Genomic DNA, 22,289 nt, shown 5'->3' on the forward strand with positions numbered 1-22,289 from the left:
AAACTCAAAACATCCAACTGAATACATTTATTATAGTTTACATAACATTTAGAGCGATGTTTTTCGAGCATTAATATATCGCTTTTCTTAAGTTTTACCTAATGAATTTTTAACCAAAGTTTATCTTTTGTTCGACTTCACAGAATCATTGATCTCTGAGATTTTGTACCAAATTCGTGTCGTATTTTAAAATCTTCCTTAGTAGTATATTGGTATCTGCCAATGGAGTTAAGAAATAAGCTAATAATGATCTTAGCCCCCATCGTTCCTTTAACCCAAAATCATGTAACTAATGGCTTCCAACTAATTCTTCACAACTTAGTCACTAAGCTAAATGAAAATAGCATAGAGCAACAGGAATATCTCATGATTGTCTACCTTCTGTCATTCGCCAGCCAAGCTAGCCAGAAGCTCCTCGTCGATGCCATCCCCTGATGCCATCCCCCCCGTGCTGCTCAGGTTGAGTAGTCCATCATTGCCAGGCGGGGGAGGAGGTGCCGGCGGCTTGGCTTCCGGCTCCGCCAATCCAGCCGAGCTGGCAGCAACTCCAGACATCGAAGATGTATTTCCCGCTCCAACCAGATCTGCGCTTCCACTTGGGGTACTGCGTCCACTGGCTGTATTGCCTCCGCTTCCTCGCTGCGAAAGTTTCGGGATTTGAAACTTGTTGTGTAGCCCCTTAATGAAGCCCTCCATGCTAGCTGCCATTGTTGGAGAGGCGTATTGCAATATGGTCATCATATCGGTGTGGTGATCAAATCGAGGTGGTGGCTGCGACATGGAGCCGCTGAGGGCCGGCGAGACCCCGCCCGACGATCCGATGGCCCCCGTCGAAGTGGAGCTGGACTTGCGCTGTGCACTGCCGCTACCACTGCTGCCGCTAGCCAAGGCTCCCATGCTGGGACGTCGCCTAGGCGCGTTGTGCTCCTGGAAAGAGTTGGTACTGTTGCTTTTGGTCAGCGGAACTCCTCCGCCGGCACCCGATCCGCTGAGCTTGCTGCTGAGATTGCCCGAGGAGTTGGCTTTCTGGAAGAGATGCTTGCTGGACGATGTTCCAGAGACCGAGGCTGCTGCTGTGGCCTTCTTGGAAGCGGGTCCGCTGTTAACGCCAGGCTTCAGCCCGGTATGCTGCTTCTTCATGGAACCAGAGGATCCAGCGAAGCTCGTCGCGCCACTGCTGCTGCCCTTCGCCTTCACTTGGCTGGCGGAGGAGGAACTAGAGCCGGAGCCGGAGTTCTTGCTGCTGCCCGTCTTGTTGATGGTCAACTTGAGGCCCTCCTGGCTGCTGGGCTTCACCATGTACTCCGTGGAGGCTCCAGCCGGAGTGCTGCCGCCGGCGGAGTCGCTGCTGGCCCCGCTGGTGGCCAAGCAGCTACTAGTTGCCGCTACTCCCGGCTGTTGCTGCTGCTGCAGCATTGTTGCTGTTGCCAGTGTTGCTGCTGCTGTTGCTGCTGCTACCGCTGTTCCCTGACCCTGACCCACTCCCGCCGAGACTGGAAGCGCCAATGACCCCGACGATGCCGCTGTTCCCGCTGCCACTGTTGTTGTTGCTGCCAGGATTGTTGGCGCTAAAGCTGCCGTCGACGTCATCAAACTAACCTGACAAAGTAAGCATGTGGTTGTGTGTGTGTGTTAGGGAACAAACGAAAAAAAATAAACCAGAAAAGAACCAAAATTATAACAATCAAAAGGTGAACATCACGTGTGGTAAAAAATTAATAAAGGATTTCACAATTGTTTAAGGATCCCACCAAGAAGTGAGAATGTCGTGTAGGAAAAATACAGACAGAGAAAAAAGGAAGAGAAAACAAGAGAGGACCCCGTTAGTAAATTGGCGTAACAATAACGTCAGCAGAGAAAATCATTTCTTTAGAGAAGTTCGAAAAGTTATACAAATATGTTTATAATGGAATAATTTGCAAGATGATCGCTTGCTCATTCCCTTAGTAACTCTAAACGGATATATCAAAAACCAATATAGGGTTTTATGATCAAACTAGGAAACCTTTAAAAAGTCATGTAAAGCTTTTATTAAAGCAATTAGTAAAACGTAATAAAAAAGGCAGGATAGAGCAGCCAATAGCATGTGCATAAATTATAGATAAAATATTACGCTTAAAATGGTTTTAAGACTCTTAAAAATAATAAAAACCTCCAGAAACCATCCGGAATTTGTGGTTTCCATAGATATACAGAAGTTTGTGCGCTATTTGTATGCTTTGGTTTTCTACAGGAAACATGCAGGCTGAGCAACAATACAAAACAAACAAATTAAGTATATACATACGTGCTCAATGCAGGAAAATCGATTATATCTTGGGTTTTAAGGATACTTAGTGTTGGAAAGACCCCATTACCGAAAAAAGATTTGGATTTAGTCGAAAATAAAACGGATGCAGCAGTATGTGGGAAACAATAGGATAATATATATTTACAAAAATAAGAAAAAGGAAACGAGACACAACAAAAAATAATAGTAGCAGTAATAATAATCTTTTCAACTACAGCAGAGGTAGGCGAATTACAATTCGTTTTATAGCTAATGTAAATACAGCACTTGCATTAGTTTAAATATAGGATCGCTCTGTTTTGGATTCTGCATTGGTTAAGAGTAAACTACGTGTTAGGCTTCCAGTGGGAGATGCTGGGGGTGGGTTGGTGTGGTGTGGAGCACTTATAATGAAAACGGACTTACCGCACCTCCCGCCATGCCCTTGCGCAGGGCACTCAGCTCCAGTCCGGAAGCCCCCGCTCCAGCTCCTGCTCCTGCTCCCACCACCACTGCAGATCCAGCCGATCCGCCCGCTCCCGACGACGCCGCATAGCTACCTAATCCTCCGCCAGCTGCAAGATGCGAGAGACTTGCGACCGACTTCATCTGTTGCTGAGTAGATTTCAGGGCAGCCACTGCAGCCGCCACGCTGGCCGGCGAAATGCCTCCGCCAGATGAAACAGCCGCAGCTGCCGAGGATGAAGTGGAACTTGAACTGGATCCGGAAGAGGATTTGTCCTTCTTCAAATTCTGGCTGCTGCCGACAGATCCACTAGCGCTTGCTAATGGAGGAATCGGCGGTGGTGGCGGCGGTGCTCCAACGCTGGCAAAAGAACGTACAAGGCCAGGAGCTCCACCAGATCCCGAGGATGCGGATGGTCCTGATGATGTGGCCATCACAGCCGACGAGGACTTATCGCCCTTAGGACTCAAAATGGTGGCGGCTGTGGCTGCACTCTTCAACGTGGACATACTCGGCTTTCCGGAGGAGCCATGTTTGGGCGAATGCGTGCCAAACGGCGACTTCGGGCTGTTGGAGGCGGTGTTATGTTTCGGACTGCTGTAAACGGGCGAGTGCTTCGGACTGGGACGCGCTGTCGGCACTCCCGCCATCAGACCCTGACCAGCGCCACCTGCCTTAGGCGACGACGAGGGCGAGGAGAACTTTCTAACCACTCCACCAGCCGCTGATGCATCTCCGCCAGCCGCCGGCGAGTTTTGCCGAGAATAGATCTTCTCCGGCGGTCCCATGGGCGAATCGTCACGTTTCTTTTTTCGTTTTTTCTCTTTTTGCGTGTCCGAGGAGCCACTACTGGTTGAAGATGACATGGAACTGCCAGAGCCACCCCCACCAGACGCAGAGGAGCTACTGGTGTTGCTCTCGTGGGGACGCTTGGTGGCTACACTTACTCCAGCCGCAGAAGAGCTGCTCTTTTTCGACGAATCCTTACTGGGGTCCTTACCCGTTATAGGAGTGATTGTTATTGTCGTAGCAGCAGTGGACGAGGAGGCGACGCTGCCTCCAGCGACAGCAGCCTGGGCGTTTAATGGAATAATCTCAATGCCCCCCGTTCGCTGAACATCAACGCCGGGGACTCCGCTTGCTGGACCCGTAGATTTGCCATCTCCAGGGATAGGCGTGATGCTGACACAATGCTTTAGATTCGGAGTCTTATCCTTCCAGATATTTTTATACTTGTCAGCAATGTCGTGCTCGCTCGTCTTGACGGCGCCTGTAGAACTAGAGCTTCCGCTGACCAATGCGCTACTGCCAGTTGAACTGCCAGACTGGGGATCCGTTTCTCGCTTGAGATTGATCAGTCCCGCAATGGCTGCTGCAGCCGATGTGGAGGCGGCAAAAGCATCCGCTAGAGATCGAGATTTAGCGTCCATTTTTAGGTTGCTGATGTTGGCGAAACCCCCACCGGGTAGACTTCCATCTGGCGGCGGTGCCGTGTCCATTGCAAACTGGTTGAAGCCACTGCCTCCGCCTGAAGCAATTCCACCACCCATGCCTCCACCGCCTCCAATTGCTCCTGAGCCCGCTGCTCCCGCTCCAGGACCAATAACGCCGTGCAGTTTGAACTCGTGCTCCTCATCCCAGCACTTTAATAGCTTGTAGATGACCATTGGTATGGATACTACTTTGCGGACGGTGCGGGTGAGTTTTTGGGACAGCAGCTCATATTCATTGCTCAAACAGTAGACACTACATGTGGGCTGACCATCCTCTAGTAGGAAATCCACTGTTGCCAGCGACTCTTCGTACGGATGCTGCAATTCCACGGTGATCTGGTTAAAGGAGACTGCGGTTACCTCCAGTATCACAGTGCTGTCCATGTCTGCATCGAGTTAGAAAGACGGAAAGAGGTATTTTCGAGGAAGTGGAAGAAAATTGATGCGCGTAACTTACCATTATACTGTTTCTGCTGCTCGCGAACACAACTGGCAAGCAGGGTGTAGAAGAGAGCCTGCTTTTTGAGGAACGCCACGATTCGTGGCACCTGGGCGGGCTCAGTGAAGGGCAACGAGGACACCAGGGTTCCCTGCAGTTTCCGATTGTCGGTGAAAAAGTAGCAGTGCGTCTCCTTTGGCAGATTCACATATAGACCGCGCTGGGTGTTCTTAATGGCGTTCTTCGAAGCGGTCTGTACAATCAAATTCAACACTGTAGTGGGTGGGCTGGGAGGCGTGGCAGTGGCATCTAGCCCGGGCAGTCCGAGTGCCTTTAGAGACTGCAGGCACACAGGCATGGGCTTGTTCAGTCGGAGCACATACGTGGCTGGCATTAGTAGCGAGTTGTTTTGGTTGAGGGGCGCATAAGTGGGAACCTCCAAGCCCGTCTGAGCATCGCGGGCCAAGGTCACGATGGGCAGAGTCTGCAGCTTGTTGGCCGAGGAGCCCTCCAGATTAACAGTGGCACTAAGCCCGTAGCTGCTGCGCATAACTTGATCGATGGTAAAGTCGCCGCTGGCCAGTTTAGGATCCCCCTCGGGCAGGTGAAGCGGCGGGCAAAAGTAAGTGAGCTTCATAGGATGGCCACCGCGCCGGGGCAGAACGAGACCCACGGCGGAGCTGGTCATTAGCGAGTAGCTGTCGCCGGAGTGACTCTGAAGGTGCAGCTGGTAGAGACTCTGGATGTCCGTCTCCATGGCCTGGAGCGCCACGAAAGCCTTTTTTTTCACCTTGGGCTCGGCGTTCAACTGGTAAATGGAGGACAAGCCTTCTAGTTGTACCGTGAAGTCAGCGAAGTCGCCGGATTTGAGACAGGCCACCAACTCGCTGGACTGCTGTTCAATCTTGCACTCGTGGTGCACCTTGACGTCCGAAAGGCTGCCTGCGGCGTCCAGCAATATTTCCACGTAGAACATGTCCGTGGAGATGAAGAGCAGCTGCTGGTCCTCCATGAATTTCAGACCCAATTGGCGTGAGAGGCTCTCCAGGCGCTCCACGAGGCCGTGGCGCGAAGTGACCTTGATATAGTGCTGCAGCTTATCCAGCGCGGACTGCAGAGTTGCCTTGCACAGCGGGTCCAGGGGGTAGTGCTTCTCAATGAAGTACATCCTCACCGACTTCTTGATCTCCTCGTAGCTCTTCGGCTTGCTCCGGTACTTGGCCCGCAGCTTCTCCATCATTGTCTCCTGCTGGATCTGCTTGTTCTTCTCCTCGATGCTGGGGATGTGGCTGCCGAAGCCTGCTCAAATGGGCGTTAGTAGTTACAGAAAATCTTAATGGGGCCAGTACTCGGTACTCACCAGTCCCCGAGGCCTTTGCATTGGATCCGCTCATATTTCAGTCTTTCTGGGATGATTAATTCACTTATTGATGCTGGGCATTCTCAGCAAGCTATCGGCGTTGTTAAAAGCGGTTCCGAACCTTAAAATACTCAAAATACTTTGCTTTTTCTAAACTTCTTTCATGCCGAAAAAATTTGCAACGCCAAAACAACAAAATGGCTGCTCCTTTCTTCGCAGTGACTGGAAAACTGGTCCTACCATTTGCTAGCCCCATACTTGAATTCAGTAAGGGTATTCCACTATTACCCAATTGACATTGAGGCACACATATATTTTGAATTTCAGAATTTAGCTAAATGGCTAAACGATGTAATAATTAATAGTAGATTCTTAATATTTCCACACGTTCTGGAATTCATAATAGGCTGCTAATGGGTTATTAATGTAATTTAAAGTTTTAATCCTGATTATTTCTACTTAATTAGAAATCTTTTAATTACCATTATAATTTTAAATACAACAAATCTTCATCAATGTAATTTTTTATAAGTAATGAAATATTTTTTTATTGCATTAGGATTGCCAGAAGTAATTAAGATTAGGGCGGCTGTCGGACTCTAGTTCGACACACTTAGACCTCCATGGGTCCATTCCCAGTTAGTTTCCCATTCAAATTTGACGGACTCTTTTATTCGATAGTTAGGCGACGTTTTTTCGGTGCAACTCTGAGCTCTTCTTCTTGACAGTGGAAATTGAAACATTCACTACGAAAACGTAAGCAGTTTCACATTTGAAAATGGGAGGCGCAGAAGCAACAGGTTTGGTCTGAGGTCCACAGAAGCAACAGGTTTGGTGTGAGGTCCACAGGTCTTCAGATCAGCTGTTATCGGATGGTAGATGGTGGATATGCTCTGTGGGAAACGGAATTTCACATTTGGCAAAAATGCCAACCGTTTCAAACGGATGGACTCTATGGGAAGGGGGTATAAAACCAACATTTGCTAGGGCACTCAGGAGAGTGTTCCCATTGCCATAAGAGTTTTAGTTGGGATTCAAATCTTCAGATACGCATGCGAATTCACAGAGGAAAACGTTCGTTTAAGGGATTCCGCTGATTTAAGACTTTTGATAAATAAAACAGAACCCAGTTAACACATTTACAAAATGTTCAAAAATGTGGGCGACAGACAATCTGTTATTCTAGCATCAAAACTGTCGGCGTCAAAGTTTTTGGAGCTAAATAAGAACCTAAGCAATCTAAATCTGAAGTCCCAGCTAGCTCTTATAGATCAAGTATATACATATATACTCTAAGGCGTCGACAGACTTCCTTCTATTTGTCACATAAATATTATATTTAATTATAGGGTCGGAAACCCTTCCTTCTACCTGTAACATACTTTTAATCGATTACAATATGCCCTTTTACTCTACGAGTATGTATCTTCTGTAGTTGCATCTAAGTGCAATTCTACCTGAACATGTTTATTATCTAGATTATATACACATGTATTTCCTTGCCTGGATTTACATACTATGATTACTCGGGCGCCGTTATAAAAGTTCAGCGAACAGCTGCAGGAAAAGCCAATTCTTTTGGAGAAATCTACCCAGGTAAATTTTATTTACGACATATTTAAAAAGACCTATCCAGACATCTGTACTTCAAACATGTATGTATTTAAAGCAGATGTCATGTCTAATGCAATTAGTAAGAAAATAACATTTGGCATATTCACATCTCTGCGGCACAATTTGTGCTATTCTTATTGATTTAATTTCAAAGTGTTCGAATTTAGTGCGAATTCTTCAAGATACAGGTACATTGATGTGAACATAAAAAATATAATATTAAAAACCATTTATTATTATTATACTTGTCCACTAAACCAGATATTCAATTTCAGATCCATGGAGTCGTCTCTTTGCCGTGTTTGCCTGCAGATGGGCGAAAATATGGTTCACATTTTCGATGTGATATGTGAATCGGATATTTCCATCGCTAGTATGGTTTCTCTGTGCACCGGCTACGCAATTGAAAAAAATGATAATTTACCCAAGAGCATTTGCGCAATCTGTCTGCGAGATGCGCAAAATGCATTCGAAATTATAGAAACATATGAGAGAAGTCACCAGTTCTATAGCTTCTTTAATGATATACAGGAAGAGGAACGCGACAGTATATCAAACTGTTTCGAGAAATTAACAACCAAGACAGAAGAATCGAATAACGACGCAGGGCCTGGTCAAAAGAAGAACAGAAAAAGAAAAAAGTCTAGTTCCCAAGCGTGTATAACGTATTTAGAAAAACAAGATGATGATTTAAAGAAAGATGTTAATTATGACGATGATAAAGATTATGAGCCTGGTAATCATGATAGCAACGATAAACAGTCTCTAAATTGCTCACATTGTCCAAAGACTTTTCGATCGAAATCAGCACTTTATACACATATTCGAACCCACACAGGAGAACGACCTTTTAAGTGTCCTCATTGCTTGAGGGCTTTTGGAACAAACGGAAATCTTAAGCGGCACTTGGTTTTGCACACAAGCAAACAAACTTACCAGGGTTCCCAAAACTCTAAAAAATGTCAAACTAAACTACGTCTTAAGAAGCATTTGCGAGCTGGCACAGTAGATCGTCCATTTATCTGTTCAAAATGCTGTAAGAGTTTTAAAACCAACAAAAATCTTAAGATTCACCAGCAAGTACACAACAGAAGGCTCCAATTTAAGTGTTCCCACTGTTCAAAAACGTTTGCCCATAATTCACGTCTTGAAATACACTTGCGAATCCACACTGGAGAACGGCCGTTTAAATGTTCCCACTGCTCAAGGGAATTTGCATTTCAGCCAAATCTTAGGCGGCACTTGCTAACGCACACAGGAGAACGACCTTACCAGTGTTCCCATTGCTCAAGACCGTTCACAACTAGTGGAAATCTTAAGAGACACATGATCTTGCACACAAGAGACAAATTATTCAAGTGTTCGCAATGTCCGATGAGTTTTACAACTAGGAAAAAGCTTGAGTGTCATCTTCGAATTCACGCGGAAAGACGACCGTTAAAATGTGATCACTGCACAAAGACTTTCGTTTATATTTCATCCCTAAATGTACATTTGCGAACGCACACAGGAGAACGACCATATAAGTGTTCGCACTGCTCGAAGACGTTTGCTCATAAATCAGCTTTTAATGTACACTTGCGATGGCACACCGGAGAACGACCATTTAAGTGTTCTCAATGCACGAAGGCTTTTGCAATTTCTGGAATACTTAAGCAGCACATGCAAACGCACACGGGAGAACGTCCATTTAAGTGTTCCCTATGTTCAAAGGCTTTTGGAATTAGTGCAAATCTAAAGCGCCATTTGATGTTGCACTCTCGAAAACTATAATTTGCTCTACAGTTTGGCTCAAATACATTTGCGAGCGCCTACAGAAGAGTTATCCTTTAAATGTTTCGATCTTAGGAATAAGATTCATTTTCGAAGGACGTTAGACATTTCTGAAAATCCTAAGTGCACCTCTTAAGACGCAAAAAGAACGACCACTTAAGTTTTAAAAAAGAATTGTTTATTTCAATGCCATAAATGATGAAAGATTAAATCTTATTCTACATTTTAACCACTTTTAAGGTACAATTAAGCAATAAAATAATAAAAAATATATTATTTAAATTCAATTTTCTTATTTATTTTTTATTTCTTCGTTTATAGTATGTTTTTATAGACGGATACCATTGGAACTTTTTTAAATTTGTATACATTTTTAATTAATCCCATTTTTTTTTAAATAAAATTTTATTACCTACACATTTGTACAAACAGGAATCCTCCCGCAACATTAACTTGTTGCACGGTTTAAATTCAATCAAGTAATAACAAAATATGCCGTTGGAATCCGGCTATAATTGGATTTTTTTTTGAGCGTCAAGTGGTGTTTAGTATATTTCTGCGTACGATTTTGTTGCCTCCATGGTCACACTGAACTCAAATAAATAATTTTTTGTTATTAAACCAAAGGTGAACAATTTTGCCAAATGACGTCCATAGCAGGAGGACACGGCGAGGCGAATCCAAACAGCTCATGGCTAAGTGCCCGTGGATTCTGGCTGGCCTATCTGCTGGGCATGCTCTCGGTGCACCTGGTCTTCTTATCAGTGCCCTTCGTCAGCATTCCGTGGGCCTGGACGGCCACCAATCTGCTCCACAATGCGGTGAGTGCTCAAAGTGCCCGAGTTCCGACCAGCAGTATATCATAATTTTCTCTGTCCAGGCCCACCTGTACTTCCTGCACGTTATCAAGGGAGCTCCGTGGCTAAGCACAGAGAACGATCCCAGCCGGCGTTGGACGCACTGGGAACAGATCGACGACGGGGTGCAGATGACCACAACGCGAAAGTTTCTCACCGCCGTTCCTATTGTGCTGTAAGTGCATTCTTAGTTGTGGAGGGGGAAGTGCCTAGCTGTAGTCTCAGGTTTAAATTTTTATTAATTTTTACCAGTTTCTAAAGACTCACTGCGAATCTTTAGAAAATAGATCTTATTTGTATACTGTACATAGGTTCGAATTCAAAAATTAATTTCAGTTCATTAATTTCTTTTTACATTATTTCTGCTTATAATTTATTGACGTATTCCAGTTTTTGTATTCAGATAAATTAATGTGTTTGTAGTAAATTACATTTTTTACTAAAGTATTTATAGAGAACAACAAAATTACCAAATCATACATATCTCTATACTGTTCTTTGACACCTTTTTATAATGCTTTTGTTTTTACAGTTTCCTACTGACGTGCCTGTACACCCGGAACAATACGGAGCACTTTATAGCAAATTTTATATCTCTGGTGGTTGTCACGCTTCCGAAGTTGCCGCAGTTTCACGGTGTGCGATTGTTTAACATTAATAAGTACTAGAAGCTATGCCATCGCAGATTAGATTTATTTTGTTTAGTGAAAATGTATATAACTACACTGCTGGCACAGCTCTTGTACTCAAATTGTAAATCTTGTAAATATTCCTAAATAAAAATAACTAACTAATTTAAAGTGTTGTATCAATAATTTTACTCTTTACTCGCATGACATATTTCCAGTACAATTATATCAAACAAAAACACCTCTTAACGATGACGATTTTCAACTTACAAAAGTTGTGACATCAATTGAGTGGTTTTTAGCTAACTCAAGGTCATGGCTGGTTATATTTATTTCTATATTTTGCATTTAAACACACTGCACTCCCTGGGGAAAGAATCTCGGACTTTTTGGGATTTGTAACTTTCGACAGGCTGTCAGCGTGTCTCATCACTCAAGCTAAAGGGCGTCAGCTCAACTTTTTAAAGTAAAAATGATTTCTCCATGCGTCAAAGTAAGTACACACAAAAAAATTGGGTTACTATTTAATATCAAAGTACCGTTAATAAGTAAGCAGTGAGTATTTTATTGTTGGAAGAGTAACTTTTTCAATGCTCTAATTACAATTTCATGGTGTGTGCTTTTGTATTTGTAAATTTTACCTAAAAGTTTTTAATGTGCACACTATCTAAAATAAACTCATTCGGCCCGCTTCATGAAAATATTTAGGCTTCTACCAACACGAGTATTTTCTATTGTAGCGTGACGAATTAGTAAATTTTAGATAGTGTGTTTTTTTAAAGGCCTGTTTAATCATTTTGCGTCACAAAAATTGATATCATATCTTTTGTATGTTGAAGGTGAGATAGTCACTACTTTTGTACCACGTTAGGAGGTGTTTTTGTTTGATATCAAGAGTTTTTAAATAGACAATTAATCATTAGCAAATAAGTTTATTTTGGCTAGCTGGGTAACGGGTAGAGGGACTCTACAAACGCGTTCTTTATTGTCTTAGTCCATGGTACTCAAAAAATTGCATAAAATATTAAAAAATACTTTTTCGTTCAGAAGTTACGGTGTTTCGAAATTTAGCTATTCATAGCTGAACACTTTTTAAATGGTTCCATGACCCTAAAATAAAGCTTGGATACACAAAAACACTGAAATCGGACCATTAGTTGATTAATAACTTCAAACGTTACTTTTTACAACAATGTGTAAAATGTCAAAAGTAGAGGAGTTTTAAGGACTATACAGCTCTGTGCTGCCATCACTTATTTTAAAGACTCATGCCAAATCATCAAATTAGCGTCGGCCACTTAGCAACAAATGTGGAATGGTGGAATTTGAAACAGGGTGGCTCCTTGTATTTTTGAATTTTCTCGCTGTTTGGGGACCTAATTGAAAAATCTAGAATGAAAAATTTTTTAGAATAAGAAGATCTAACAGTAGTTTTGGGCAAATACGAGGCCTATTAATAATTCGAAAATGCATTTGAAAACACACAGCTATATTTACTGCTCCTCTCACAGAGGTTGTGCCAATATATGCACGATAAGCCAGGATATTAAAGGTTAATTCAAGCTCCTTGTCTGAAAGTTTCATTAAAATCAAAACCAACAGGTTTTGTGAAAATTATTCTTACAGAAAGATAATTGTACAATATCGGATTCGGAGACTCGGATAATGAGTATTGGATCAATGTCGCGAAACTGCATAATGGAAACGTAGGCGATGCCCTGCTAGACCATGAAAACCAAATCTTCGAGTTCTATAACAATTGGAAAGGCGTAAATAAGTGGTTAGATAGATAATTTTTAAGTCTAAACGTTTTTTATCATTTTTTTCTTAAAGTAATTTGAATGCAAATTACGGCAAAGCGAAGACCAACTTCGAACCAGAAGGATTTTGGTGGGGTGGGTTAAAATATCTCGTAAAATCGAGCTCTGGGACATATATTTAGAAGATACGCCTAAATGTATGTCTTTGAGCTCGATAAGTTTCTTTTAAAAAAACACTTATGGATATGTGATAAATTTTAAGCACATTTTGTAACAGGCTACTGAGTAACGGATAATTTAAGTCTAAGAACTAGATATTTTCCCTAATATACCTGTTACTAGTACACTCAGGGAAAAACACCGTGCTAAAATCAAAAATTTTTGACTAAAATATCTGTCAACTCTTTTTTATCTATATATAAGGCGCATAAATTTCGCAGTGTTAATGCCCGAGAGCAGAAAATCGTACGTAAACATAAAAAATTTATATCATTCTGATATATCACGTTTATTTCAGTTTCCAATACTTACTTCTATTTCTAGCGTATAATTATAACCCAATTTAAATTTACAATATATGTATATTAATTTAAGAATTCATTTTCCTTAAATCATGCCCGCAACTTTCTTACTTTATTATTAAATTGTTGTTGTTTTTAGTACAAATATGACTAGATTTAAGAATTATTCATACTTGATTGTAGACCAAAGGTTAAAAATAATACCTTGAAAAAGTTACCTTATGTGTACAGTTTCTACACCATAAACCTATACCGTCACTTAGCCTATAGCGCCAACTAGCTTATAGCGCCCCTAGCGGCTTTGTATTAGTGAAAACAGCTGATTTGCTGCATGTGGTGTGCAATCTAAATTGAATTGCAAAATATTGCCCAAGAATCTGCATGCCAAGTCTACAACATTCAAGTTCTTATATTTTCCGAGATTTTAGCGTTTATACGGACAGACGGACATGACTAGATCGACTCGACTAGTGATCCTGATCAAGAATATATATACTCTATGGGGTCGGATACGCTTTGTTCCTGTTACATAATTTCCGACGAATCTATAGTATGACATTATAGTAGTTCATAAGGACCTAAATCCATTCAGTCCTTCAATACATATTTATATAGTCTTTTTAGTCCATTGTTCCTCATATAAAATTAAATAGACTAAAATCAAGGAAATGTTTTTTTCTGAGTGTCTACAGACAAATTCCAACAATTCTGTGGGGAGTGGGTATCTCGTAGTCGGGGCACGCGTTCTTTCTTTGGTATGTGCTCCCCAGTCAGTCGCGCCCCTTGGGTAGTATATATTCTACCTAAGTGGCGATTAGACTGCTGCTCTCTCTGCCCCTTCTGATAACGCTGACGCTGACTGTTGTGGGCGGTAAAAAGGCGGGGGATAGACAATCGACTTCTGACAAGCTGATTGCCCGTTTGACTTTGAGGGAGAAGCTCGCGACCCAAACGACTTTGGCTAGCTATAATCAGTAGTAAACTTGTAGTAAACAGAGGTGTGCCGGATCAGTGCCTTACTGACACCCAAGCAGTTGCTGTCAACCGTTTTAGGGGGAAGGAACTAGAACGAGACGCACCGAAATGTCGATTACCCTTGAGGAGGAGATCTTCGGCCTGGCCGTGAATCCGTTCACCAAATCCCCGGAAATGGTGCGCCGGTTTACGCTGAAGAACTCCAAAGGAATGACCGTTTCGGTGATCCAACTGGGGGCAATCATCCAGAGCGTCTGCATGCCTGACGCCTACAAGAAGGTGGATGATGTGTGCCTCGGGTTCGACGACATCGCCAGTTACGTGGCCAACAAGGGAGCATACATTGGAGGAACCCTCGGCCGAGTGGCAAACCGGGTGGCGAACGGCGAGTACACAGTAAACGACACAAAAGTCTCGGTGACGAAAAACATTCAGGTAAATATTTTGGTTTAATATATTTTGTAGTATTTCTAAGAACTCGACTTTCGAAACTATTCTGTTAAAAACGGATAAGTAAAATCAAAGGCATATAAATGTAATTTATTGGCACTGGACATTATGCTATTAAGTATACCTAACTAATGTAGAAATATCGTAATTGCAGGACAAATTCCAGCTACACGGTGGATTCGTGGGATTTGACAGCGTCATCTGGGAGGTTGTGCAGAAGTCTTCCGAGGGCGTGGTCTTCCGACACGTATCGCCGCACGGTCACGAGGGCTATCCGGGCAAGCTAACATGCCTGATCACATACCAGTTAGACAATGAGAATCGGTTGTGGGTCAGGTACGAGGCTACCACAGATCGCTCAACTATGGTAAATCTCGCGAGTCATGCCTACTTTAACCTGGCGGGTCACGGATCCGGAGCTAAGGGTCTGGCGGAGCACACGGTGGAGATTGCTGCCGACCACATTGTGGACACGGACGAATTGCAGATCCCCACTGGGAAGTTAATCGACGTTAAGGACACCGTCTTCGATCTCAGGTTGCCCGTGCTGATGCGCGACCGGCTGATGCAGTTTGAGGACCGTTTGATTAAGGGCTACGATAACTGCTTCGTGGTCAACGGAGGACAACTGCAGAACAGCGTCGCCAAGGTGGCCAAGATTGTGCATCCGCAGTCTTGCAGGGTGCTGGAGGTCTGGACCAACCAGCCCGGCATGCAGTTCTACACCGCTAATAATTTAACCTCGATAGTGGGCAAAAATTGCACTCAGTATGTGAAACACGGCTCATTTTGCGTGGAAACGGAGAAGTTCCCCGATGCCATGAACCACCCGGAGTTCCCGTCGATCAGTCTCGAGGCGAACGAGAAGTACCGGCACGAGGTCCTCTACTGGTTTAAGGTCGAGGAGTCCTGGAAGTGCTGCTGCAACAACGACCCGTGAGCGTTGCCGTGATTTCTCTAAAATAAAGCTGGAAATTACCCTAGTTCCCAACCCTAAAGTCTATAGATTTTTTTATACTCGTTACTCGTAGAGTAAAAATTATCGATCCTTTAAAATATATACAAACATATGTTCTTGATCAGGACACAAGATAAGTCGATCTAGCCATATCCGTCTTTTTGTCCGTGTAAACGCTGTGAAAACTATAAAAGATAGAGAGTTGGGATTTTAGTTTAAGATTCCTTAGCTTTATTATTATTAGTTATTAATATTTTTAAGTAAAGTAGATAAAAATGTAAACAGTATAATAGCGTGTTTTACGAGTCTCTTGGTTCTTGAATTAATGGGAATGATTCTTAAGCCCTGTCGGATACTTTCTCTACAAATCGAAAACATCATTTCAAAGAAATCGTTGTTCAACAATAGAACATTTTTTCACTTTCAAAAGGTGTGGGGTAAGGGGACGCACTGATATGAAGATATGAATATTATTTATTTTTTCAAAATGCTTGTCACGATACCCTACAAGGTACTGTTTGAAAATATAATGGTGCCACATTCATAAGGCGATACAGAAAAAAACACAAAGTTCCAAAAACTGTTGCTAAGGATCTTATTAATACTTGTATATATTTATATGACTTCTTTTTCCAAAAATCTTTGCTCTGGCCCTGCTGAAACACATACAAATTGAAAAGGTTTACATATCTTGGTAAATATATTGTCGCCACGATAAGAGACCACAATTATTTGGTATTTTTGACGTGACGTCACATAAGAGATTTGATGAGTTCATCACCTTATCCTACTTGTCACCTTGCCCTACTCGTCACATTACCCTACTCGTCACCTTGCCACCTACAGTCCCCTATTTTTAGTACCCTCCCCTACTTATTTTAATATTTCAAAAGAGAACAAGGAAGAACGCTATAGTCGAGTACCTCGACTATCAGATACCCGTTACTCAGCTAAAGGGACCAAAGGGAAATGGAGATATGGAAGCAGCAAATCGAGATTTAAATACGCCACCTACCGGCGGTAGACAGATTTAAGCGTTATGGGCGTTAGAGTAAGCGTGGCAAAATTTTTTTTGGATCAATCGATAGGTATTGACGGGACCAATACATTTCAGTTAAAATTTTTTATCTAGCATGATAACTGTGGCCGTCACAGGTTTGGGCGGTTTGTGGGCGTTAGAGTGGGCGTGGCAATTTTTTTTCGGGTCACTCGATAGGTATTGATGAGAAGAATACACTTATGTTAAAATTTTTATTCTAGCATCAAAACTGTAGGAGCCACAGTTTTGGGCGGCTTGTGGGCGTAAGAGTGGGCGTGGCACATTGCTGAAACAAACTTGCGCTGCGTAAGAAGCTCAGGAATCTGCACGCCAAATCTGAATAGCCTAGCTCCCATAGTTTCCGAGATCTCAGCGTTCATCCGGACGGACAGACAGACGGACAGACGGACATGGCTAGATCGACTCGGCTAGTGATTCTGACCAATAATATATATACTTTATGGGGTCGGAAGCGCTTCCTTCTGCCTGTTACATACTTTCCGACGAATCTAGTATACCCTTTTACTCTACGAGTAACGGGTATAAAAATACCTTTCAAAAAGCGTATCAACAAGCCTAGCAAGAAGGCTGGCAAATAGCCAAACAATACTTCTAGAAATAAGGCAAACAAAAAGCTTAGCAGCAAGACATTCAGAAACCCTAGAAAAGCCTAGCAATGGGCCTACCAATAAGCCTCGCAGAAAGCCTAGAAAAATTTTAACAAGCCTAGCAGTTAGAGCCTAGGAAGAAGCCTTGCAAAAACTTATGCAAGCCTAGCAGAATGCACTACCCAACAATAAGCCCAGCAAAAAGTCAAGAAAAAGACGTACCGAAAATCGTATCAAAACATAGTAAACAGCTTAGAAGCTGAAGCAGATTGTGCAGATTGATGATTTCCACCACGATCCTAGTAGTCTTGGACCTGACAGAAGAGCGTGTGTGCTATTTGAAATACTCAGATACATAAGTCGCCGCAGCAACGCAGTCTAAATTTTAGTAATTTTCCTCTAGGCATTTGGCGAAATCTCACCGAATCCAGCAGCCCTGTAGGCACGTCAGGATGGTGCGAGTGATCGAGGACATGTTCGGCATCGCCGTCAACCCGATGACCCAGAAGACGGACAGGGTACGGCGCTTCACGCTGAGCACCGAGCGAGGGATGTCGGTGTCGATCCTGACGATGGGCGCCATCATACAGTCGCTGAAGGTGCCGGACTTCAATGGCAAGCTGGAGGACGTTTGCCTGGGCTACGACGACGTGGCAGGTTACTACCGTAACCAGCCCAGCTACTTCGGGGCCACAGTCGGCCGGGTGGCCAACCGGATAGCCCACGGGCGGTTTAAGCTCTGCGGCAAGGAGGTGAGTGTCAGCCGGAATGTGCGGGACCGGAACCACCTCCACGGCGGATTCGTAGGCTTCGACAGCGTCATCTGGGACGTGGTGGGCGTGCACAAGGACGGGGTCACCCTGCAGCACATCTCGCCAGACGGCCACGAGGGTTACCCGGGCGAACTGACCACCAACATTAACTTCTCGCTGAACGAGACGGGCTGCTTTGGGATGCGGATCGAGGCGCGGACGAAAGCCACCACGGCGGTGAACATCTCGAACCACAGCTACTTCAATTTAGCCGGCCATGGGGCGGGCAAGGATGCGCTCTACCAGCACATGCTGATGATCAAGGCCCAGAAGATCGTGGACGTGGACCAGGAGCTCCTGCCCACCGGCAAGCTGATGCGCGTGCGCACCACTCCGTACGACTTCTCCAGTCTGGTCAGTCTGGGCAAGCGACTTAACCAGGTGAGCTCGTGCCCGCTGGGCGGCTTCGACAACAACTTCTGCGTGGACGTCCCGCCCAACAGGGTCCAGTTGGTTGCCAGGGTGGTGCATCCGTGCAGCGGACGGTTCATGGAGGTGCATACCAACCAGCCGGGTCTGCAGTTCACGACGGCCAACAATCTGCCGGACGAGGACTGCGGGGACATCCCTAACGTGGGCAAGGACGGGGCCCACTACGTCCGCCAAGGGGCCTTCACCCTGCAGACTCAGAAGTACCCGGACGCCATGAACCACTGCGACTTTCCCCCGATCGTCCTGAATCCCGGTCAGCTGTACGACCATCAGGTGGTCTACCGCTTCGGCGCCTGTCCCAAGCGCGTTTAGGAGCCTGTGGGGGGCGAAGGACCAGCACGCCCGCTGCATTTTGCCACCTTAAATTTAATTAGAAGTGCCAATCAGAGCACCTACATATTTGGCAAGCTTTAGAAATGTAAATTACATAACCTTTATTATTTTATAGCTTGTTTATTTGATTCAAATCGCTATAGCGCCAGGGACTATTGGCGCGGTAAAAACTGGTTAAGCTCAGCGATCTAATGCTTATAGATTTCCAAATCTTGTCTAACGCGACCTATAGCTACTAATGGAAACAATCATGTTATCCAATAAATAGAATTTTATTTTCACCACTAATAATAGCAGATTTTGGCGTGAAACAAAGGCTTTCGAAAACAAACATGATTATACCCGTTACTCGTAGAGTAAAAGGGTATACTAGATTCGTCGGAAAGTATGTAACAGGCAGAAGGAAGCGTTTCTGACCCCATAAAGTATATATATTCTTGATCAGGATCACTAGCCGAGTCGATCTAGCCATGTCCGTCTGTCCGTCTGTCTGTCCGGATGAACGCTGAGATCTCGGAAACTATGGGAGCTAGGCTATTGAGATTTGGCGTGCAGATTCCTGAGCTTCTTACGCAGCGCAAGTTTGTTTCGGCACAGTGCCACGCCCACTCTAACGCCCACAAACCGCCCAAAACTGTGGCTCCTACAGTTTTGATGCTAGAATAAAAATTTTAACTGAAATGTAATGTTCCCATCAATACCTATCGATTGACCGAAAAAAAGTTTGCCACGCCCACCCTAACGCCATAGTTTACGAGATCTCAGCGTTCATCCGGACGGACAGACAGACGGACAGACGGACATGGCTAGATCGACTCGGCTAGTGATCCTGATCAAGAATATATATACTTTGTGGGGTCGGAAACGCTTCCTTCTGCCTGTTACATACTTTCCGACGAATCTAGTATACCCTTTTACTCTACGAGTAACGGGTATAACAAGGGCAGGTGCCTTCACCAACATACTTCGTAAAGTTGTAAACTAATCCAGATGTTCCAGCACGAGTAAACATTTTCAGACACCATTTGTGAGGCTTAGCTGGATGTATTGCTTATATGACGATTGACCTGGAAACAAAATTTAAATTGAAGATATATTTTCTAATAAAATTGAAATTTGAATACCATCGTACGCACTGATTTGCTCATCAACGCTTTGATGCTCTTCTTGGGGTAGTTTACCGAAACTTTCTTTGAGAATGTCTAGTAAAGGGCGTATATTGTACAGCTTATCATAATTCACATCTCCTTTTTTGGATTGTTTAGTGTTATCGTTGAAATGTAAACATTGTTTGATTTTTTTAAACCTTCCTCGTGGCATTGAATCTGATATAGCAGTAAGCTTTAACTCTTTTGACCAAGCCATTTTCAGTTGCGGAACTTTTATTACACCCAAGTATAACAAAATTCCAATATATCGCTTGATAAGATCTCCGGTGCAATGCACCCCATAAAAATTCGTTTGACTTGTTATCAAGTCAATTACTTTGATATCAAAAAAGGTGCAGAAATATTCTACAGGTGTCATCACGCTACCGACTTGGAGTTTATCGTCTGCTTCCCAAATACTTTTTGGAGCTTCAAATGGCCTTGTTCTCCATTTTAATTATGGTGCTATTATTTTTTTGCAGCTGTATATTTTTCAGTGAGTTTTAAAATTTTCGGCCACATGGGCAGCACTGGCATAACAAATTGGGCTGGGTCTCCGCTAAACTTCTATCAAAGTTCTCCCCCATGTCGATGAGAATTTCCAGTTTATTAGAGGGCTACTTTGATGGCATATTTTAACGGCAGGCATACTTGGTCGCTCTAAAAAGGCAAATGAAATAAATATCTCAAAAGTTAACTGCAGAAGAAAGGTTTTTGTGTGCCACGTCCGGAAGTCATTGACAAAAGCCGCCAAGCTGTTCAACCTACCGCAAGTGTACAAGCACACGACCGACTCCAGAAGTCACAGCAGCAGCAGCAGCAGAATGCCAGTGGGTCCCACTCCTTGAGAATACCCCAAAATCGATTGGGGTGTTTAAACCTTCAATTTTCCACCGTCTTGACTTTCCCGCTTTTCGCAGGTGCACGAATTCAAGGTGGAAATGACCTGCGGCGGTTGTGCCAGCGCCGTGGAACGTGTCTTGGGCAAATTGGGCGGTACGTAGCATTAGTGACAGGTATTAGGTTAATTGATGCCTTCTTATCGGTAGCTACGTTCAACCTTACGTACATATGTGGGTGAACTTTTTAAAGCCATTGTTTCCCGACATGCACATTTGTGACTCAGATGTGTTAAAAGTTGTAACTTAAATGTCAATTGACAAATAAGGTAATCTATAATATTTGGTTTTATTACAGTCCTTTGAAAAGGTTAACAAAGGAAATTGAAAATTGTACTTGTATTGTTGTACGAGTGGTTTTACTTCTGTAAATCAAGTAAACGTAATCCGGACGAATAACAATCTCTCCTATTTTAATTTTACAAAATGTAGCTACCTACTAAAATATTCTGCTTCATTTCTTTAAAATCAAATTTGTAATGGAAATATGCACATAATGACAATAGAACTTAAGGGGATATGCTTATTATATGATAACTTTCTTCTGACCCTAACCCTTCTGTACACAATATCAATCTATCTTTTGAAATCAATATCTATTGCTAAAAGAAAGTTAAAAGAGTCTACGTTTACTTTTTTTTCATTGCGAATCTCAATTTTACGTAAAACCTCTGAATATAATAAATTACAAAATGATAAGAAGTTTAGGCATATTTTAAATGGTAGTTTTTTATAGTCCCACCATCAATTATCAGTTGCGGTTGCCTTCCTTACGGCGGTTAATAACTAAAGTATGTATTTTGCCACTCCGCAGATAAGGTCGAAAAAGTCAACATTAACTTGGAGGATCGGACGGTGAGCGTGACATCGAACCTGTCGTCCGACGAGCTAATGGAACAGCTGCGCAAGACCGGAAAGAGTACCACTTACGTCGGAGTGAAGAAATGAGACGAGTTTCTCAGCAAGTTTCAGAAGTACGGCAAACTGAAACTTGAAGTCTAGGGTCTGGACCCTAGAGGATTGAGGGATCTTCCACATTGCCGCTACGGAACCATTCGGGTTGGGTCGCTGTTCAGTGATATTCATGAGATACATACAAATTTTACTCTTAACCAAAATCAAATATAGGATTGATCTACAAATTTTACACTAGTATTTGCTCTTGCCCAAATTGTATGTAGCTCGTAGTTAACCAATTGAAGTGTTATTATATTATGCATTACTTATGCCTAGATGAAGAATTTCAAATTCAAGTTAAACTAATCAATCTTAAAAGCCAACGTTTTGCCTAAATAAGTAGGTGCCGTATTTAGGGGTACTCAAATAAATCCAATGTAGTTGCCAATAAATGATATACGCCAATTGCCCTCTTATGACTAATCATAATATTACAAATTTTACCATTTTAAAATATCAAATATATACAAGTATGTTTTAATCTAAACAATTAACAA

General features: G+C 43.2%; 6 protein-coding genes across 7 annotated transcripts; 5 read left to right on the forward strand and 1 right to left on the reverse strand.

The window, feature by feature from the left end:
- Nucleotides 1–12: 12 nt before the first annotated feature.
- Nucleotides 13–6,249, reverse strand: MED1 (Mediator complex subunit 1). 2 transcript variants are annotated; one of them, XM_065864070.2, is made up of 4 exons: nt 6,028–6,249; nt 4,686–5,966; nt 2,696–4,614; nt 13–1,599 (listed from the first exon to the last, which is right to left on the reverse strand). In XM_065864070.2, exons 1-4 carry the CDS (start codon nt 6,059–6,061, stop codon nt 385–387), a joined length of 4,449 nt encoding a protein of 1,482 aa, XP_065720142.2. In that variant the 5' UTR covers nt 6,062–6,249; the 3' UTR covers nt 13–384. The 2 variants fall into 2 exon arrangements, with proteins under 2 accessions (XP_065720142.2, XP_065720143.2); XM_065864071.2 differs by having other exon boundaries at nt 1,176–1,594.
- A 1,691-nt stretch (nt 6,250–7,940) lies between these two features.
- LOC136116924 (zinc finger protein 431-like) lies at nt 7,941–9,648 on the forward strand. Its single transcript, XM_065864634.2, has one exon. It carries the CDS (start codon nt 7,954–7,956, stop codon nt 9,412–9,414), a length of 1,461 nt encoding a protein of 486 aa, XP_065720706.2. The 5' UTR covers nt 7,941–7,953; the 3' UTR covers nt 9,415–9,648.
- Nucleotides 9,649–9,988: 340 nt separating this feature from the next.
- Nucleotides 9,989–11,071, forward strand: ORMDL (Orosomucoid 1-like). Its single transcript, XM_017084709.4, has 3 exons — nt 9,989–10,235; nt 10,295–10,446; nt 10,804–11,071. The coding sequence occupies exons 1-3, from the start codon at nt 10,059–10,061 to the stop codon at nt 10,937–10,939; spliced, it is 465 nt and encodes a 154-aa protein (XP_016940198.4). The 5' UTR covers nt 9,989–10,058; the 3' UTR covers nt 10,940–11,071.
- A 3,106-nt stretch (nt 11,072–14,177) lies between these two features.
- Nucleotides 14,178–15,604, forward strand: LOC108017631 (galactose mutarotase). Its single transcript, XM_017084734.4, has 2 exons — nt 14,178–14,591; nt 14,761–15,604. Exons 1-2 carry the CDS (start codon nt 14,265–14,267, stop codon nt 15,544–15,546), a joined length of 1,113 nt encoding a protein of 370 aa, XP_016940223.1. The 5' UTR covers nt 14,178–14,264; the 3' UTR covers nt 15,547–15,604.
- A 1,913-nt stretch (nt 15,605–17,517) lies between these two features.
- Nucleotides 17,518–18,902, forward strand: LOC118877452 (galactose mutarotase). The gene has a single exon (XM_036816391.3). The coding sequence runs from the start codon at nt 17,664–17,666 to the stop codon at nt 18,765–18,767; it is 1,104 nt and encodes a 367-aa protein (XP_036672286.3). The 5' UTR covers nt 17,518–17,663; the 3' UTR covers nt 18,768–18,902.
- Nucleotides 18,903–20,590: 1,688 nt separating this feature from the next.
- Atox1 (Antioxidant 1 copper chaperone) lies at nt 20,591–22,289 on the forward strand. The gene is made up of 3 exons (XM_017084705.4): nt 20,591–20,766; nt 20,857–20,932; nt 21,650–22,289. Exons 1-3 carry the CDS (start codon nt 20,761–20,763, stop codon nt 21,781–21,783), a joined length of 216 nt encoding a protein of 71 aa, XP_016940194.3. The 5' UTR covers nt 20,591–20,760; the 3' UTR covers nt 21,784–22,289.

This window comes from Drosophila suzukii, chromosome 3, assembly GCF_043229965.1.
Source record: "Drosophila suzukii chromosome 3, CBGP_Dsuzu_IsoJpt1.0, whole genome shotgun sequence".
NCBI classification, from domain to species: Eukaryota; Metazoa; Arthropoda; class Insecta; order Diptera; family Drosophilidae; genus Drosophila; species Drosophila suzukii.

Bases quoted from the DNA above. Each gene is read 5' to 3' on its own strand.
- MED1 (XM_065864070.2), bottom strand. From the start codon at position 6,061: ATGAGCGGATCCAATGCAAAGGCCTCGGGGACTG. The intron at 5,967-6,027 runs GTGAGTACCGAG...CCATTTGAGCAG, and splicing joins TGCAAAGGCCTCGGGGACTG to GCTTCGGCAGCCACATCCCC. The intron at 4,615-4,685 runs GTAAGTTACGCG...AACTCGATGCAG, and splicing joins GCAGCAGAAACAGTATAATG to ACATGGACAGCACTGTGATA.
- LOC136116924 (XM_065864634.2), top strand. From the start codon at position 7,954: ATGGGCGAAAATATGGTTCACATTTTCGATGTGATATGTGAATCGGAT.
- ORMDL (XM_017084709.4), top strand. From the start codon at position 10,059: ATGACGTCCATAGCAGGAGGACACGGCGAGGCGAATCCAAACAGCTCA. The intron at 10,236-10,294 runs GTGAGTGCTCAA...TTCTCTGTCCAG, and splicing joins CCAATCTGCTCCACAATGCG to GCCCACCTGTACTTCCTGCA. The intron at 10,447-10,803 runs GTAAGTGCATTC...TTGTTTTTACAG, and splicing joins ACCGCCGTTCCTATTGTGCT to TTTCCTACTGACGTGCCTGT.
- LOC108017631 (XM_017084734.4), top strand. From the start codon at position 14,265: ATGTCGATTACCCTTGAGGAGGAGATCTTCGGCCTGGCCGTGAATCCG. The intron at 14,592-14,760 runs GTAAATATTTTG...TCGTAATTGCAG, and splicing joins CGGTGACGAAAAACATTCAG to GACAAATTCCAGCTACACGG.
- LOC118877452 (XM_036816391.3), top strand. From the start codon at position 17,664: ATGGTGCGAGTGATCGAGGACATGTTCGGCATCGCCGTCAACCCGATG.
- Atox1 (XM_017084705.4), top strand. The intron at 20,933-21,649 runs GTACGTAGCATT...GCCACTCCGCAG, and splicing joins TGTCTTGGGCAAATTGGGCG to ATAAGGTCGAAAAAGTCAAC.